This window comes from Rhamphochromis sp. 'chilingali' (genome assembly GCF_963969265.1).
Source record: "Rhamphochromis sp. 'chilingali' genome assembly, chromosome: 12".
In the NCBI taxonomy this organism is placed as follows: Eukaryota; Metazoa; Chordata; class Actinopteri; order Cichliformes; family Cichlidae; genus Rhamphochromis; species Rhamphochromis sp. 'chilingali'.
Genome location: NC_137939.1, coordinates 30,652,467 through 30,666,943, shown reverse-complemented (window position 1 = coordinate 30,666,943; position 14,477 = coordinate 30,652,467). Strand labels below are relative to the sequence as shown.

Below are 14,477 nucleotides of genomic sequence, written 5' to 3'. Positions count from 1 at the left end.
GGTGATTTCATAAGCACATAAATGGATGTGTGCATTAGTTTAATTGATTTTAAACAAAAATTAATTCCATGTAAAGAAAAATAGAAATTCTCCATTCATTGTGTTTCATAATTTATTTTTCATTGTGACAGCTTAATGCCTCAGAAATGTTAAGTAATTGGGGCTTAAGAGGTTAATATGCAAACGTGTTGCAAACAGAAAAGCAGCCACTTAAAGTCATCAAACAAACAAAAATATTTAGATAATAAACAGTGTTGCATATTTGCTTCAGTGATCCACAGCTTTGCGTCACTGAAATATTGATAGCCTTGTAATCACTGAGGTTTCCATATTGTTACATATTAACTTGTGTTCGCACGTCGTATTAGCATGCAAATAAATAAATAAACAATACATGTGTTTTTTCCTCAATGTCACTTCCACTTCAGCGGTAACCGTCAACAGAGTTGAGCAACATTATTTCAGAAAAATCCAGAAACAACAGGGGCGTCACTTCCGGTGGAATGTTCCAACGGACTTATCCTTGGACTTTAAAAGGACCCGCTGAAAAAGTGGCTGGGAAGTTGACAGGTAACCGGTTGTGTGATGACTGTGAAATTGAGGCCGTGGCAACATTAAACTCAGGCGTTAAATTCATTTTCAAATTGATCTGCTGAAAAACAGAACAAAAATACATAACGAGGAAAAATAAGATTATAGGATCCCAGTGCGTGCGTTTCTCCATCCTTTGATTTGTATACACTAAGTAATCAGTGGAGCTCCTTCGAAGGTAAGATGTGACGCATTTTATATGAAATTTAGATGAAACAAGTACATTTTATACCAAGATTTTAGGCTCGCTGGGCTTTTGTCCAGCTGGTTGTGACGCAGTTGCACATCTTGCTTAAACCTCGATGCTGGGGGTGGGGACTCAAACACCTCTACACATTTAAGATCGGTGTGTATTTTATTCTCAAGTCGTCGGGGATGTGTTTGTTCTGAAGGATGGAGCTGTCTGACCCTGCAGAATCTGTCCGATTCTTAGGATAGAGCGCTGCGCATTAAGGTTTCCGCTGACCAGATGTGAAGGTCCTGTTGGTTAGAACGAACAGACAGAAGGATTTAAGAAAGGGATATTGCATGGCTGTCATTTGTTTAGGATCTTTGGGATGTTTATGAAGATCGTTTCTAATCTCAATTCTCAAATAGTCCCAGTAGATCTGCAATTATAAATAAGGATGTATATATCCGGAACAGTACTGTATGTGTAATAAAAATACTCTTATTTTAATTTGTCTTTCAGTTGTTGCACTTTGAGCCAGACATGATCATGGTCCACCTGACGTCCTCCTCTGGTAGGTTCCCTTTCTCACTCTCTTCTCTTAATCTGGATTACCGTACACCTCAGCATGGGTGTCAGGGATGGAAGCTGAGGTGTACTGGCATCAAATTGGGCTGGAAAACAAATATGATGATGTTTGGACAGAAGTTTTATAAACATACACAGCACGACCAACACATTTTATAGGAGAAATTTCTTCTCGTGTTACAACTTCAGTATTATTATTGTTCATTATTGTATACTGACTATAATTTGTACATATACTAATTATAATGCTTACTTTAGCACCACACCATATTCAGTATGCCCAGTTAACCTTCGTTAACAGCTGTGCATCATTTATGCATTAATTGTAAATTCATCACCATATATTTTTTACTATATGTCAACATTTCAGAACACATTCAATCTAAAAAGTATATAGTTTAAATTGTCCAGTGCATTCACTTAAGATTATCGACCTTTGTGAATCGTGAGCTCTGAGTTTTCCTTGTTTTCCATTTGGTCTTTTTAGTTGTTACCAGGAAACATAGGGTATTACATAACAAAGGTCTTCCCGTCATGCTTTGCACTCATTAGGGGCAACCCAGAAATAGAGACCTGTTTGAAATTGACAGTGCATCTCTGGCTCTGGCTTTCTCCTCTTTTTATTAGTGACCAAGAGAGTGAATTGAGTGGTTAGATTAAAACTTGCCAGTAAAATCTTTTAGCTAGTTTAAGCTGCATGCGTGGTTCTCTAATGATGCTTAGGGTGACAAAAGTTAACCAACTGGATTATATGGGAAGCTTGGCAATTCCATGATTTCCCGATTTAATGCAGAATCTTATCTGCATTAACTGTTGTGCTTTGTTTTTCCTGTAAAAAAAGATTTAGATAGTAATTTAAATACCAAATTGCAATCTAGGCTAAAGTTCTGAATGAAAAGTAAAAAAGCATGCTGTCAAGTTAAAGTGCAAGTGATTGTTGGCTTTCTGTTGTGTCTCATACGCTGTTTTCTTTCAGATGAAGAGTCTCTTGAATTCGCCTGGCTTTGGAATCACAGGAAGTTCAGGGTGAAAAACACTTGAAGGGTTAAATATATTGAAGCTTTGCAGGTCATTATCTGTGCATATTGTCTTGGACAGCACTGTGACTTGTTTTAAAAATATATATAAAAAAAAAAAAAAAAAGCTCACAAAAGAGGAGGCAGATAGAAAAGAATTTATTTATTTTTTTTAATTTGTGGGGCCAGTTTTTGTTTTTTGAGGGGGAGTTTTTGGGCTGGAGAGAAGCTGTGTCAGCAGTCATTCCACGTTGCTGACTGCAATAGTGAATGTAGTCTTAATACTGCAAGCTTGTTTTTCATAAAATGCAGTTTATTTCCAATTGTTGAACTGCAGGGGCTTATATTATCAATATTAATAGTGTATACATTGCTTTGAAACAGTATTTGAAACATCCTTCTGTCTTATATTTTTGTTTGTATTTTCTTTGAATGCTGTCTGAGCTTTAAATTTTAAATCCTGAATAAACAGGGAATGCTAATTTAAACTTGTTTATATTTGATAAAAAAAAGTTATTTAATTTCAAAATAAATCAGCTTTTTTTTTTTTTTTTTACAAACTTTGACATTGTTTAATGGTTGCAGCTGAACTAAACAGTCCCAGACCTGAAAACTATAAACACTGTTAAACTTGTTCCTTATTTTAACAGACCATATTTAAAGCCCTTATAAAATGGCTTAAAGGTCTGAGTACTGACTTGCTGTATCAAGCAAAATACAGGAAAAGATAAAGAACCATGTAATTGAATTACAACAATGAGAAACGTTATGTATAAATAGTGAATTTATACAGCATTTATATACTGCTTTCCTAGTCATCCAAACTGATAGAATCTGGTTATAAACTATTAATATTGACAATATAATGAAAAAACAAACCAACTAGGAAACTAGGTGGGTTGCAGGTTAATTTTAATGACAGAGTTCCCATTAAAGCCTGGGCTGCTGTGTTATTAATATTAATGTTAATTTAAGCTGTGTGAATGCTGCTGCCATGTCCTTGTGTAAGGTCAGTTTGTTTTGACCAGAGTTAACAGGCTAATTGATCTCTTGTTTGGTATGTGTCAACGCAGTAGGTCCAACTCACTCTCACTGTAGCCAAGGCTGTATGTAGTAGTCCCCTAAGTATCCATACTTGTTCCCCACACCAGTATTTGTGTGTGTTTGATCCATGATACGAGTTCACATTTGAGTTTTAACACTTACATTCATCCTGTTCAGATTTAGTATGCTATTGACTTATTTATTTTTCAAATACTATCTTTGATCTTAGAGGTTATTGCATGTGATTTTGGACAGCGTTTTGCTACAGTTAAACATGTGTAATATGTTTGATTCATTAGTATAAATGATAATATAACAAGCAGATAATGAGGCAGTCCTTAATGTTGCATGCGGTAGGCTGCACACACCTGACTTAATGTACAGTAACAAATGCATTGTAGTGATCTGAAAAGGGATGAATGTATCGTAAGGTTGGTCTCCAGCCAATAATCATGCATCTTGGTAAGTGCCATTTCTTTTACATAAGAGGAGGGAGTAATATTTTCCTTTAAAAAACAAAATTAAAAGACCTGCATTATGATTCCCATGATAAAGTGTGTAAATACTTCTTTTCTTTCAAGTAATAGATGGTATACTTAAGGTTTAAGATTACATTTCAGAATTGTTACATTTTTTTTCTTCTTGTGCTCGAACTAAAGTTTGTCTAAATCCCAAAATATGATTAGTAAACTATACCAATTCAGACACTTGCATCAACATGCCATCTGGTGTGGTCTTCTGTCAGTAGGGCTTTAGCTTTTGTTTTTCTAAAACCTCAGCAGAGATTATTGACCTAACACAGAAAAATACTAACTGCTGTTATCGTTTGGTCTCAGGTTTCTTTCAGTGCACCAAAAAACTCTTTCTGAGCGATCGGGCCACAGAACTTCAGATCAAGGAGTTTGCGCGTAAAAATGCAGCTAATGCACTGTCAGTTGCCAACATGGTCATGGGCATGGCCTCGATTCTCAGCAGCCTTAATGGGTGAGTAAATAAAGGAGTAATGGGTTTTACTTGTCAGCTGCTGGATGGGCGGAGTTTGTAAGGAGGAATCATTATGTGAATGAGTGTGGAAATGAATGATGTTGTGCATCAATAACCAAACTTTAGTCATTAAACACAACGCAATAAAATCAATCAAAATTTCACAAAACCCAGGAATAAATCAGAAAACACAACAGAAAAAATAAAAGTAGTATTTCAGAAGCTGAGCTATAATTTAGCAAACATATAAGTGTTTTCAATTATTGTTATTATTATTATTATTATTGTGGTTTTATTGTTTGTGTTTTCAAACAACAATGTTATTAACATCCTGTGTTTAGCCCATCAAGGAAAATCATAATATTTATAACAGATTACGAGCCGCTCTAGGTTTAGTTTAAAGGCACAGTTTGCTTTCCCAAAAATGGCAATTTTCTGTATATAAAAAAAGAGACTTTTCTAACATTGTCAGAACTTTTGAACTTGCAGACATTTAACCCTTTTTACTTAATTGTTCAACCTAACAATGACTGGCTTTGTTCAGGCACCATCACGCTGCGTGTTGGCTCGTTCTGATTGGCTACCTCCTGGATTTGGCAGATGGAGCAGTTGCCAGGCAACTCAATGCATGCTCTGCACTGGGTAAGTGGAGTGTTGTGGTCAATAGCACTTACCAAAGATACACTTCCACTGTGGTGTTGGCAGGGCTTGCTGCACAATCTTTTTGTCTGAGCTTTTTTAATTTGGCCACACAAAGAGATCCAGTAAAGGGAACCTTTGCAATTGAAAACTCTTCTTATGTTTCCAACAGAAGAGTCATGAATAATTTATGCAATGTTATTTGAGATTCATCAAGTTAACTTCTTTCAAGTTATTTCTGTGCTCTAGACAAGACAAGATGAATGCATATTTAAATACTTGCATATTTACGCTTTAAGGACTATATTTGTGGCTTGTTTACAAAAGAGCCCAATGCCTCATAGTAAAAGGGAAAGTATAAATAGCTTTGACATTGCTTCCAGTCTGCAAATTCCTAATTTCTGAGATCCCAAAATAGTTTTCAGTTGCATCACAATACATTGTTGGCTGCACATTGCACATTGCAGGGGGCTTTGTGTCTCAACAAGCCTTTTCTGCATGACTTTGCAGGTGGGTGTTGTTGTGCCCCCCACGTATTTTGTCAAATGAACAATAACTTTCTGATTAAGCAGCCTAATTCCACGGGATCATGGCCCAATTGTCTATTTTATCCTGTTGCTTTGGGTTCTCGGCATATCTGAAATTGCTAAAATTGTTGACCCTGGACTGTGGAATTCCACCTCGTTCATCTGTGCCGTGGCCTGAATCACCTCATCCTCATCCGCTGAAAACATGCTATGTGCTCCTGAGGGATAAAGAGATAAGGCAGTGGAGAATGTTGTTTATAGAATGCCTGCCTGTTGGGCTGACACTGACATTTCCACTTGAGAAATTTTTGCACATTCACCGCACGGCTGTCACATGACATGGCACTGGCAAAGATCAGTGCTGAAGAGACATAATACATCTACTGTGGCTTTCACGATTAATGTGCTATGCTAATAGAAGCAGTGTGACACAAGCCTTTCTAAAGCTTATTAGTACAGCTATCAGCAGCAAACATGCCAAACCTTCCTTTTTCATGTTCAGGTGCAAAGCTAGATGATTTTGCTGATTTCACGACCTTTGGGATTGCGACGTCATTGCTCCTGAGAACATCTGATCTGCTCGACAACATCCTGTGCATGTGTTACGTCCTTTCTGTCTTTGTCCGCCTCTGTTTCTTCTCCAGTGGTAAGTTTAAAAAAATGTAGTCTTATTTAACACTGTCATTTTCAATTTAGTCTTTAATTTCAATCATCACTTTGCAAAGTAAGGACATAGTTTGTGTTGTTTTTCCTCATAGGCATCCCTTTCATGTATCGTGGCCTGCCCTGTATTTACTCGTCGGCCATCTTGGCAAGTGCCTCTTTGCTGTCGGGGGGAAACATGGCATTGCTCCGAGTCATTGCAGTTGCCATGATCCTCTTCATGATCAGCCAGAACTTTTACCCTCATGACAGAGTGCTGGAGTCGCAGGCCTGGAAGAAAGTAGTCTACGCTGGAGGTAAAGTAATTTTTAAGAATCTGAAAATCTTAACCGGAACTGCCAAAACCTATAAATGTTTTTACTGTTATTTACTTATTTATTCTTAATGAGGTTTGAGCCTCTTACTGCATGTGTTTATGAATTCTAAACTTAACCACAAGGAAACATTTATTTAACTTATCCCAGTCCAAATGTAAATTTAAATCGCTTTGTGCCAAAATTTGAATTTAAATTCATTGAAGCTGCTTTTTGGAAAAAATGTCCTGGCTGTTCCACATTCAAATGTTTTTGTGCTGTGATAAAGATGGAATGCTGGCTAATCAGTCCATTCTGCAGATCAAAGCATCTAGTAAACACCTCGATATTAATAAGAAGTGTTGGGGGAAAAAAACATTATTGAAGCCCAGATAATGAGTGCAACACCTTCATTTCGTGCAGACATTCAGTTTCTTTTTTGTGTTTTTATTCTCAGGAATCATCATGTTGTTCTGCTCTTCCTTCCCTCCTGCGTGTATGTACTACCTGCTGTGGTCTGTCTCCTACATTTTGTTCCCAACATCCCTATGGAGCAGTAAAGTGTAAAAGGGATGCTGGCACGCTTAAAAACACTCCCAAACAGGTTTACCTCAGCCCGTCCAGGTGAACCAAGGCTTACAGATTACTGCTGCGTCTTACTGCTGTGGAGGATTCAAGCTAATTCATGCATCACATGCATGCACTCTGCTTAATGTTTTTATTTTGTTTTGTTTTTTTTAGATGACACCTCTGAGGGAACCTAAAATCAGTAAGAATGATTAGCAAGGCATTTTATGTTACTGGTGAGGATTAACCTTCATCCTGTCATCTATTAAACCCCCTTCTTCAGTATTAATCCAATCTTGGTCAGTATTGGGAGCACATGGCAGCAAGCACATCTACAGTATGATTCTAAATATTATTTTAAAAAATATATATATTTCCAATATTTTCTTACTTCTAACTTGTTGTGGTTTATCGCAAATGACTTAATAATATTTATTTCATAGTGTTGAGTGTAGTTAAAGAAATGGCTACTGAAATAGTAACAATTATGTAGGTATGTGCTCTAATCCATGAATCAAAAGTAATATCTCATTGAGATTCAGAATTTCATGCCCTCTCTGCATCTATACTTTAAAACAAAGTCATTTTAATTCATCCAGTAGACCCATTTTGATTGAAATTATATTTTTTAACGTTTGTTTTTTGGATTGAGATCATTACCGTTTACGGAGAGGTCTTAAATCCAGTGATAAAGGAAAATATAATTATTTAATATGATTGTAGTGTCCTTCACAATTTTGATTTGCTGTTTGAATATATGTTTTAAATAACTTACTGACCAGTACTCTTGTAAGTTAGGGGCTTTTATTTAAGCTTCAAGACTATATGATGCAATAGATTCCCTTATTTCATCAATGTGTGATTATTTTTTTTATTGGGTTATTATATGCATTTGCCTCTGTTTTAAGAGGCATTATGGTTTAAATAGTAAGTAAATCCACACTGGACTGTAATGATGTGATGAATTAGTGATGTCACAACAGGTGTCTTTAGAACATCTTATGTGGCATAAGGAGTCAAGTTGAAATACTAAATCCCCAGCAGTTTTCTGCCTCATGTAGTGTGAATTTACCCTTAGAGAGGCTTCCAAACCTTTCCTGCCATCTAGTGGGTAAAATTACTGCACGTTCTGCTTCAACTTAAAGGTAAGATAATGTCAGAGTCAGTGCTGAGTTTGATCACAAGCATAGTGCAGCAGACATTAAACCCGAAGAGGCTGGTGGAGGAAATAATGTGTGTGATGATATTGGCCAGTATATATCTGATCTGAGACAAATCACTTGTTTTGTAGATCTTATTTAGTAAGAACGCATTTTTGAAATCTCTCATTGTGTTTCACAGTGGGTGTTAGTGCCTCTCTGCATTGTGAGTAACAAATGATTATGATTGTTAGGTTTTTCTCTGCATGTATTATTGTAAGGTCTACCTTACAATATAAAGGCGACTGTTGTTGTGATTTGTATAAATAAAATTGAATTGAAATGAGAAGATTATATAGTTTTGTACCAATTTGTTCAGAAGCCCGATGAAATGTGAGCACAGAGTAACAGTTGAATGTGTCTGTTTTCAGGCCTAAAGATAGCAGGGCGGGCAACAAATCATAATTTACACAAATTATGATTTGTTGCCCGCCCTTTAAAAAACCATCATCCTTGAGCTCACACTCAGAGGTGTATGAAATCACTCGCAGTTTAGGTTCAGTGATTTTAGTTACTTTAATCAGTCTTCTGTAAGCCACAGCTTTTTGGAACTTAAGTTATCCCTATTATTCTGCCTTAAAGAGCTATTTGAAGCAATGATAATCAAGTGGAGCACAATTTTACAACACAAGATCTTTGTTAAGAAATAAAAAAACAAAAACAAATGTAATGTCTTCTGATTCAGTTATGATTTAAAATCACTGTAGTTCATTCTCGACATGGTTTACGATAACCAGTGTTACGATTAAAATCGACAGTGAACTGAGCGCAGATGTACTTGTCATTCATTGGTGGATTCAGCTTTTCTGTTTGGGTGTTTCTGGTTTTGAAACTGTAAAGTCACAGTAATTAATGTCTGCATGCCAAGAGCATTATAGATACAAAAACTGTACTTTGCCCAAAGATAGTGGAAAAGTTCTCAAGTATTACTAAAATCTGTGCTTTTAGATCTGTACAATTTGACCACAAGGCTGTATTAATAAAAAAAATAATACTTGGAATTATTGTCTTGATTCATTATATTTTTACTGAACTGGAAATGTTAGAACTCCTGTAGTCACTTTTACCATGTCGGATTGCTATCAACGTCTCAACTAAACCCATACACGGTTATTAATAAATTGTGATTGATCTCTAATGTGAATGTTACTGACATATTTACCATACACTCACTGGACAATTTACCCTTTTGCCTTCAGAGTTCTTAATGACATAGATTCAGCAAGGTGCCGGAAACATTCCTCAGAGATTCTGGTCAATATTGATATGATGGCATCACACAGTTGCTGCAGATTTTCTGGCTGCACATGTATGATGCTAGTCTTCTGGGCCATCACGTCCCCAAAGGTGTTCTACTGGTTTTAGAGTTAGTGGCCACTGGGGGCCACTAGAATACAGAGAACTCATTGTCAAGTTCAAAAACAACATTTTTGAGATGACTTGAAGTTTTCAGCATTGCAGGCATTAGGAGACAAGCACAATGTAGTCATAGAGGGATTGACATGGTTAGCAACAATACTCAGGTGGCCTTTAAATGATGCTCAGCTGGTACTAAGGAGCCAAAAGTGTTTCAAGAAAATACGCCCGACACCATTACATCACCAGCAGGCTATCGAGGTGATACAAGACAGGATGGATCCACACTTTAGAGGGTTTTTTTTTTACTAACTTCTGACCCTACCATTTAAATTTTGTAGCAAAATCTGACACTTATCAAACAGGCAACAGTTTTCCATCTTTTGTTGTACACTTTTGGAGAGACTGTGTGAAATGTAGCCTCAGTTTCCTGAGCTGACAGGAGTGGCACCTGGTGTGATCTTCTGCTGCTACAGCTCATTCACTCCAGGGTTTGGTGTATTGTGCCTTCACAGCATACCTTGGCTGTGCTAGTTTATTTGAGTTACTGCTGTTTTCTTATCATCTCAAAGCAACCTGTCCTCTGGCCTTTGTCATCAGTAAGGCATTTTCACCCCCACTGGGTATCTTTATTTTTCTAGTAAAATAGTAAAATCCTAGTAAAACACTCAAACCAGCTCATCTGGCAATCATATCATGTTTAAAGTCAAAATGTGATAGTTTCTTCTGATTCTTCTTCTGGTCTGAATTTCAGAAAGACTTTTCACTATTTCTTATATACCTACATTTAATGAGTTGCTACCATGTGATTAGCTGATTCAATAACTGCATCAACCAGCACCTGTTGTTTTGCCCCCAACAACAAGTATACCCGAGAAAGTGGCGGATGAGCGTAGGTCTATTCGATCAGTCCTGCCATTCTCTTATATTCAGTTATGTCAATGACCTCAGAAATACAAATCGGTGTTGTATCAGCAATGTGCAGCGAGGACTCAAACAGCTTGATGATGGCTGAAAATGCTGGTCGCTCTTTGAAGCTCCACATCCAACAGTACTTCATCAGGTCATACCTAAATACATATGGAGACATTTAGAATTCATCTGCGTTTCATCTGTTTCACAAGCAAATCAGTATCACTGTCATGGCTGCTTATCATATGAAGCTAACCAATCACAATCCTGGATAGCCTGTCACAAAGACTTTTAAAGTTAGAGGTAAACACTGAGCAAACACTGAGTGAATTAGTGAGCTTTAGAGGTGCTGGTTCTTAGACAAGCCTGATAGCTTCTTGCAGCAGTTTTATATTAAACATGAAAAGACGAGTGTCAATCTTGTCATCTGAATTATTATCAAATCTGCAAACTGCATCTTTAACTCATCCTCATTGCAGGGACTTTAAATCTTAATGCAGTTTTTGTGAGTTTGAACTGACTTTGACTTTGACTATACTGTACTTAATGCATGTATTTATATATATATATATATATATATATATATATATACACACTCCATACAGATTTGTTCATACGTCCCTGTCTATTGCTTGCTTTTAGGTGAATTACACGTACAAAAGTCCACCGCAGTTCTTTGGTCTCTTCATTCGATAAGACGCCTGCAGCTTTGGAAGCACTGTTGAAGGCTTCAGCTCAGGGTATGGAGGGGATCCTGAGGTATGGGAAAAAAGCATTTTTTATTAGCTCTGTAATGTTGTTAATGGTTTGATTGTAGTAATTAGTAGATTTGGATTAAGATAAGATAGAAATGTACTATAAAACTTTGGCAGATAAGATGACAGTACTTTACCTAAAGTGATCAGTTCATATAGTAGGATTCCAAATGACCACCTGGTGTGCGGGGAGAACAAAACAAAACACTGTGACTCATAGAAACATGATTTTTAAAGCATGTAATGCACATACAAGAGCAAAGACAAAAAATGTGAATAATAAAAAATATATATCGTGTGTCTTTGTTTTGTTTCCTTAGCCATAACTCTGCCCTTACACGTCGCTTCTGTCGATACTGAGCAGCATCATAATCCGCTCTGGAGCCTGCCATTTCAATGGCACCTTTGCTGCCCTTTGTCTAATTGCTGAATCCATTTTGCGTCCTTCAAATGCCACGCCCAGGCCAGATACTCGAGCCGAGAGGCCTGGGCCAATTAAGATGTTTCTGGCAGCAACATCACCATGCACCAGCCTGTGCTCTGACATCAGGTAATCCTGGAGGAGGATCCAATTACAGCTAAACATGTCAATCTTTTTGTTGCAACAGTTATTCAAGATTCAAGATAAACAACACTTTCCAGCATCTTGGGGGGAAGAAATGGCAGAATGTCATCTGCTGTAGGGCGTGACATCTAAAATGAACTCGTTTTATTCCAGTTGTGTGTTGGGAATAATTGGTCTAAAAAAAGTGACTCACCAGGCCAGCTGCAATCTGTTTTGCCACCAGAAACACTGACCTCTCAGAGAAGTTTTGCGAGGGATCTGCAGTGCTTAAATTGTTCTGGAGTTAAAAATAAGTCCTTGTCATTGCAATACATTGAATAATTGAAGATTGCCTTTGCCACTGAATAGGTAGAAGGTTTGGATCACTTACATTTCTAAGTGTCCAGAGGAAGTGAAGGAGATTCCCTGGGTTGTAGGCATCTAAAACCAGGTACATGGGTAGACGTTTGGTGTGACAGTGCAGCATCTGCACCACATTTTCATGTTTACACACTGAAGCACAGAAGAGGAGCCACTCAACAAATTCTTTAGCTTCAGGCTTGCCAGAGGCATCTGTATGGGATTAAATTAATAGAATAAAAACTGGACAAGCTTAACTCCAGTGATGACCCTTGCTTTATATCAGATTTATACAGTACCTCGAAGGCACTTAACCACCACGACAGAAGAGGCTCCACCTTTCTTCTTCAGCAGACCTTTACAAATGGGGCCATAGCAACCAGTCTGCCAAAACTCTAGTCCCTCAAGAACACACTCTTCTGGGATTTCCCAGGGATCTAAAGCTGCCGGGACCTTTGGAGGACCTACAGAAGCTGTAGACAGGGATACAATCTGCTGGCCTGATACAAGGGCAAATATAAGTAAATAAGCACTTGGCATTACTATGAGACACTCAAACAGAAATATGTTAGATTTTTAAAGGATTTCACGCTGTTTTAATGAATTGACATATAGTTATTGCAGCTCCTACCATTTTTAAAATGAGGTGAAGTCCTGTGTCGTCGTTCTTTATTTTTACATAGAGTATAAAAAATGAGAGCCACCACTAACACCGTGCTCAGAGCCAACAGGGAAGGGATTATAATGAGGGCAAGTGTGCCTGATGACTCTTCATCTACAAAACAAGTTAAAGAAGCAGGTTCAGAACATTTCAAAGTACACGCTGTTGCTTTCACCATTTCACAATTACTTTTTCACACAGGGGCAGGTCGTTTGTCATAGCTTTTTCCCCCTTGAGAAATTACACCATCATCTAAAAACTGCATTTTGTATTTACCCCGGTAATCTTTGTCTTTGTGACAAACATGCAACAAACTAAGAAATCAGGAAGGGGTCAAATGCTCTAGCTGTCGTGTATACAAGGCAAATGAACTTCCAGCTAATAGCAATGCAATCATTATCATGTTTAAAACTTACAGGATGGACAGAGAGAGGTGTCATTGCTACATTTTGTGTCCACGTCCATTAGGAGCAGGTCGCATTTCTCAAATGTGGGAGAATCTGCAGACCGTATCAACAAAAGCAATTCAAGGGTTGCCAGTCGAGAATTTTATTCCGGTGTTGAGTAAAACTAATTAACTTTGAAGTCATTTGAAAATGAAAAAAACAAAACAAAAAACGAGCAACGCACAGTCTAAATGTTAAAAATTAGTCTTCCTACCTGACACCAGAGGCTCTATTGTGCGGGTGAACAAACATTTACAGACCTTATAATATAAAAATTAACAGCAGTGGGGGAAAAAGAGAAAAGAAATCATAATAACACAGCTGTTATCAGCGGCTTTTCAGAATACAGGCTCGGCACTGTGAGGGCGCTGACCGGAGAGTGGCGCTGGAAAGTTGACTGACTGTTAATTATTAGCAAAGCAACAGAAACGATAACATTAACAGGAGTCATGCTCACACTTAATGCAACCAAAACAGGTTAGTCACTAAACTGTGATGAACACACACACACATCTCACAAGAAATGTGTCTCTGCTTCATCAGACAAAATATGAAAGACAAAGTAGATAACAGGTACGGGCGTTAAGAAAAAGGGGTAAACCAGGTAAAAAAAAAATTAAATTAGTGAGCTTAAATAAAATGTATATTTAAATGCGCTAACGCCGATGTTTATTTACTATATTCATATATAATTAATCGCATCGGATGTGTAAGATTAGTTAAAATCTAATAGTTTTACAAGTGAATGTTGCCAGCTGGCGCTTTGGATGACATGCCAGCCTCAGTCTGTTGGCAACCACAAGAGGGCAGACTTGCACAAAATATCAACAACCACTACTACAATTAACCGACACACAACCTTCCTAGTTCCAGATCTCCAAACGCATTTCACGGACCTAAAGCAACCATGTAAAATTCAGGAATCACTCAGAAGCTGTTGCACTTTGCAATAGGAATACAAAGAAATTTGGAGAAAAAAATCCAAACCGCAGACCAAAGGTCATACACAGAGATAGGTTACCCATCTCTGGCTATCTGCAAGCATGTTCTACGTGAAAATACGCGTCCCCAAGGGGGAACTCCACCTTGCAACGGACTGAAAACACTCACAGAACTCCCACCCTTTGCCATTCACCATTGGCGTAATATACGCGCTTTGGGAA

At 37.6% G+C, this 14,477-nt stretch overlaps 2 protein-coding genes across 7 annotated transcripts; one reads left to right on the top strand and one right to left on the bottom strand.

The window, feature by feature from the left end:
* The first annotated feature begins 520 nt into the window (after positions 1 to 520).
* Positions 521 to 8,662, top strand: tmem269 (transmembrane protein 269). Of its 4 annotated transcripts, XM_080899374.1 has the most exons (8): positions 531 to 769; positions 1,283 to 1,334; positions 2,325 to 2,374; positions 4,245 to 4,392; positions 4,937 to 5,034; positions 6,061 to 6,204; positions 6,317 to 6,517; positions 6,972 to 8,662. In XM_080899374.1, exons 4-8 carry the CDS (start codon positions 4,352 to 4,354, stop codon positions 7,079 to 7,081), a joined length of 594 nt encoding a protein of 197 aa, XP_080755500.1. In that variant the 5' UTR covers positions 531 to 769; positions 1,283 to 1,334; positions 2,325 to 2,374; positions 4,245 to 4,351; the 3' UTR covers positions 7,082 to 8,662. The 4 variants fall into 4 exon arrangements, with proteins under 4 accessions (XP_080755501.1, XP_080755498.1, XP_080755500.1 ...); XM_080899375.1 differs by having other exon boundaries at positions 521 to 570; positions 2,325 to 4,392; XM_080899372.1 differs by lacking the exon at positions 2,325 to 2,374 and having other exon boundaries at positions 530 to 769.
* Positions 8,663 to 8,991: 329 nt separating this feature from the next.
* LOC308407975 (tyrosine-protein kinase STYK1) lies at positions 8,992 to 14,355 on the bottom strand. Of its 3 annotated transcripts, XM_080899984.1 has the most exons (10): positions 13,529 to 14,355; positions 13,285 to 13,368; positions 12,839 to 12,982; positions 12,507 to 12,707; positions 12,239 to 12,420; positions 12,062 to 12,145; positions 11,642 to 11,859; positions 11,441 to 11,481; positions 11,206 to 11,302; positions 8,992 to 10,706 (listed from the first exon to the last, which is right to left on the bottom strand). In XM_080899984.1, exons 2-10 carry the CDS (start codon positions 13,331 to 13,333, stop codon positions 10,535 to 10,537), a joined length of 1,188 nt encoding a protein of 395 aa, XP_080756110.1. In that variant the 5' UTR covers positions 13,334 to 13,368; positions 13,529 to 14,355; the 3' UTR covers positions 8,992 to 10,534. The 3 variants fall into 3 exon arrangements, with proteins under 3 accessions (XP_080756110.1, XP_080756109.1, XP_080756108.1); XM_080899983.1 differs by having other exon boundaries at positions 13,285 to 14,355; XM_080899982.1 differs by having other exon boundaries at positions 12,839 to 14,355.
* Between the last annotated feature and the right edge of the window lie 122 nt (positions 14,356 to 14,477).

What these genes read in the sequence shown, in the direction of transcription:
- tmem269 (XM_080899372.1), top strand. Translation starts at nt 1,304, where the DNA reads ATGATCATGGTCCACCTGACGTCCTCCTCTG. An exon ending in CCTCTGTTTCTTCTCCAGTG is followed by an intron (nt 6,205 to 6,316) that starts GTAAGTTTAAAA and finishes TTTTCCTCATAG; the next exon opens with GCATCCCTTTCATGTATCGT. An exon ending in GAAAGTAGTCTACGCTGGAG is followed by an intron (nt 6,518 to 6,971) that starts GTAAAGTAATTT and finishes TTTTATTCTCAG; the next exon opens with GAATCATCATGTTGTTCTGC.
- LOC308407975 (XM_080899982.1), bottom strand. Translation starts at nt 13,046, where the DNA reads ATGGTGAAAGCAACAGCGTGTACTTTGAAATGTTCTGAACCTGCTTCT. An exon ending in ATATGAACTGATCACTTTAG is followed by an intron (nt 11,303 to 11,440) that starts GTAAAGTACTGT and finishes CCCATACCTCAG; the next exon opens with GATCCCCTCCATACCCTGAG. An exon ending in AAGAACTGCGGTGGACTTTT is followed by an intron (nt 10,707 to 11,205) that starts GTACGTGTAATT and finishes ATATGTATTTAG; the next exon opens with GTATGACCTGATGAAGTACT.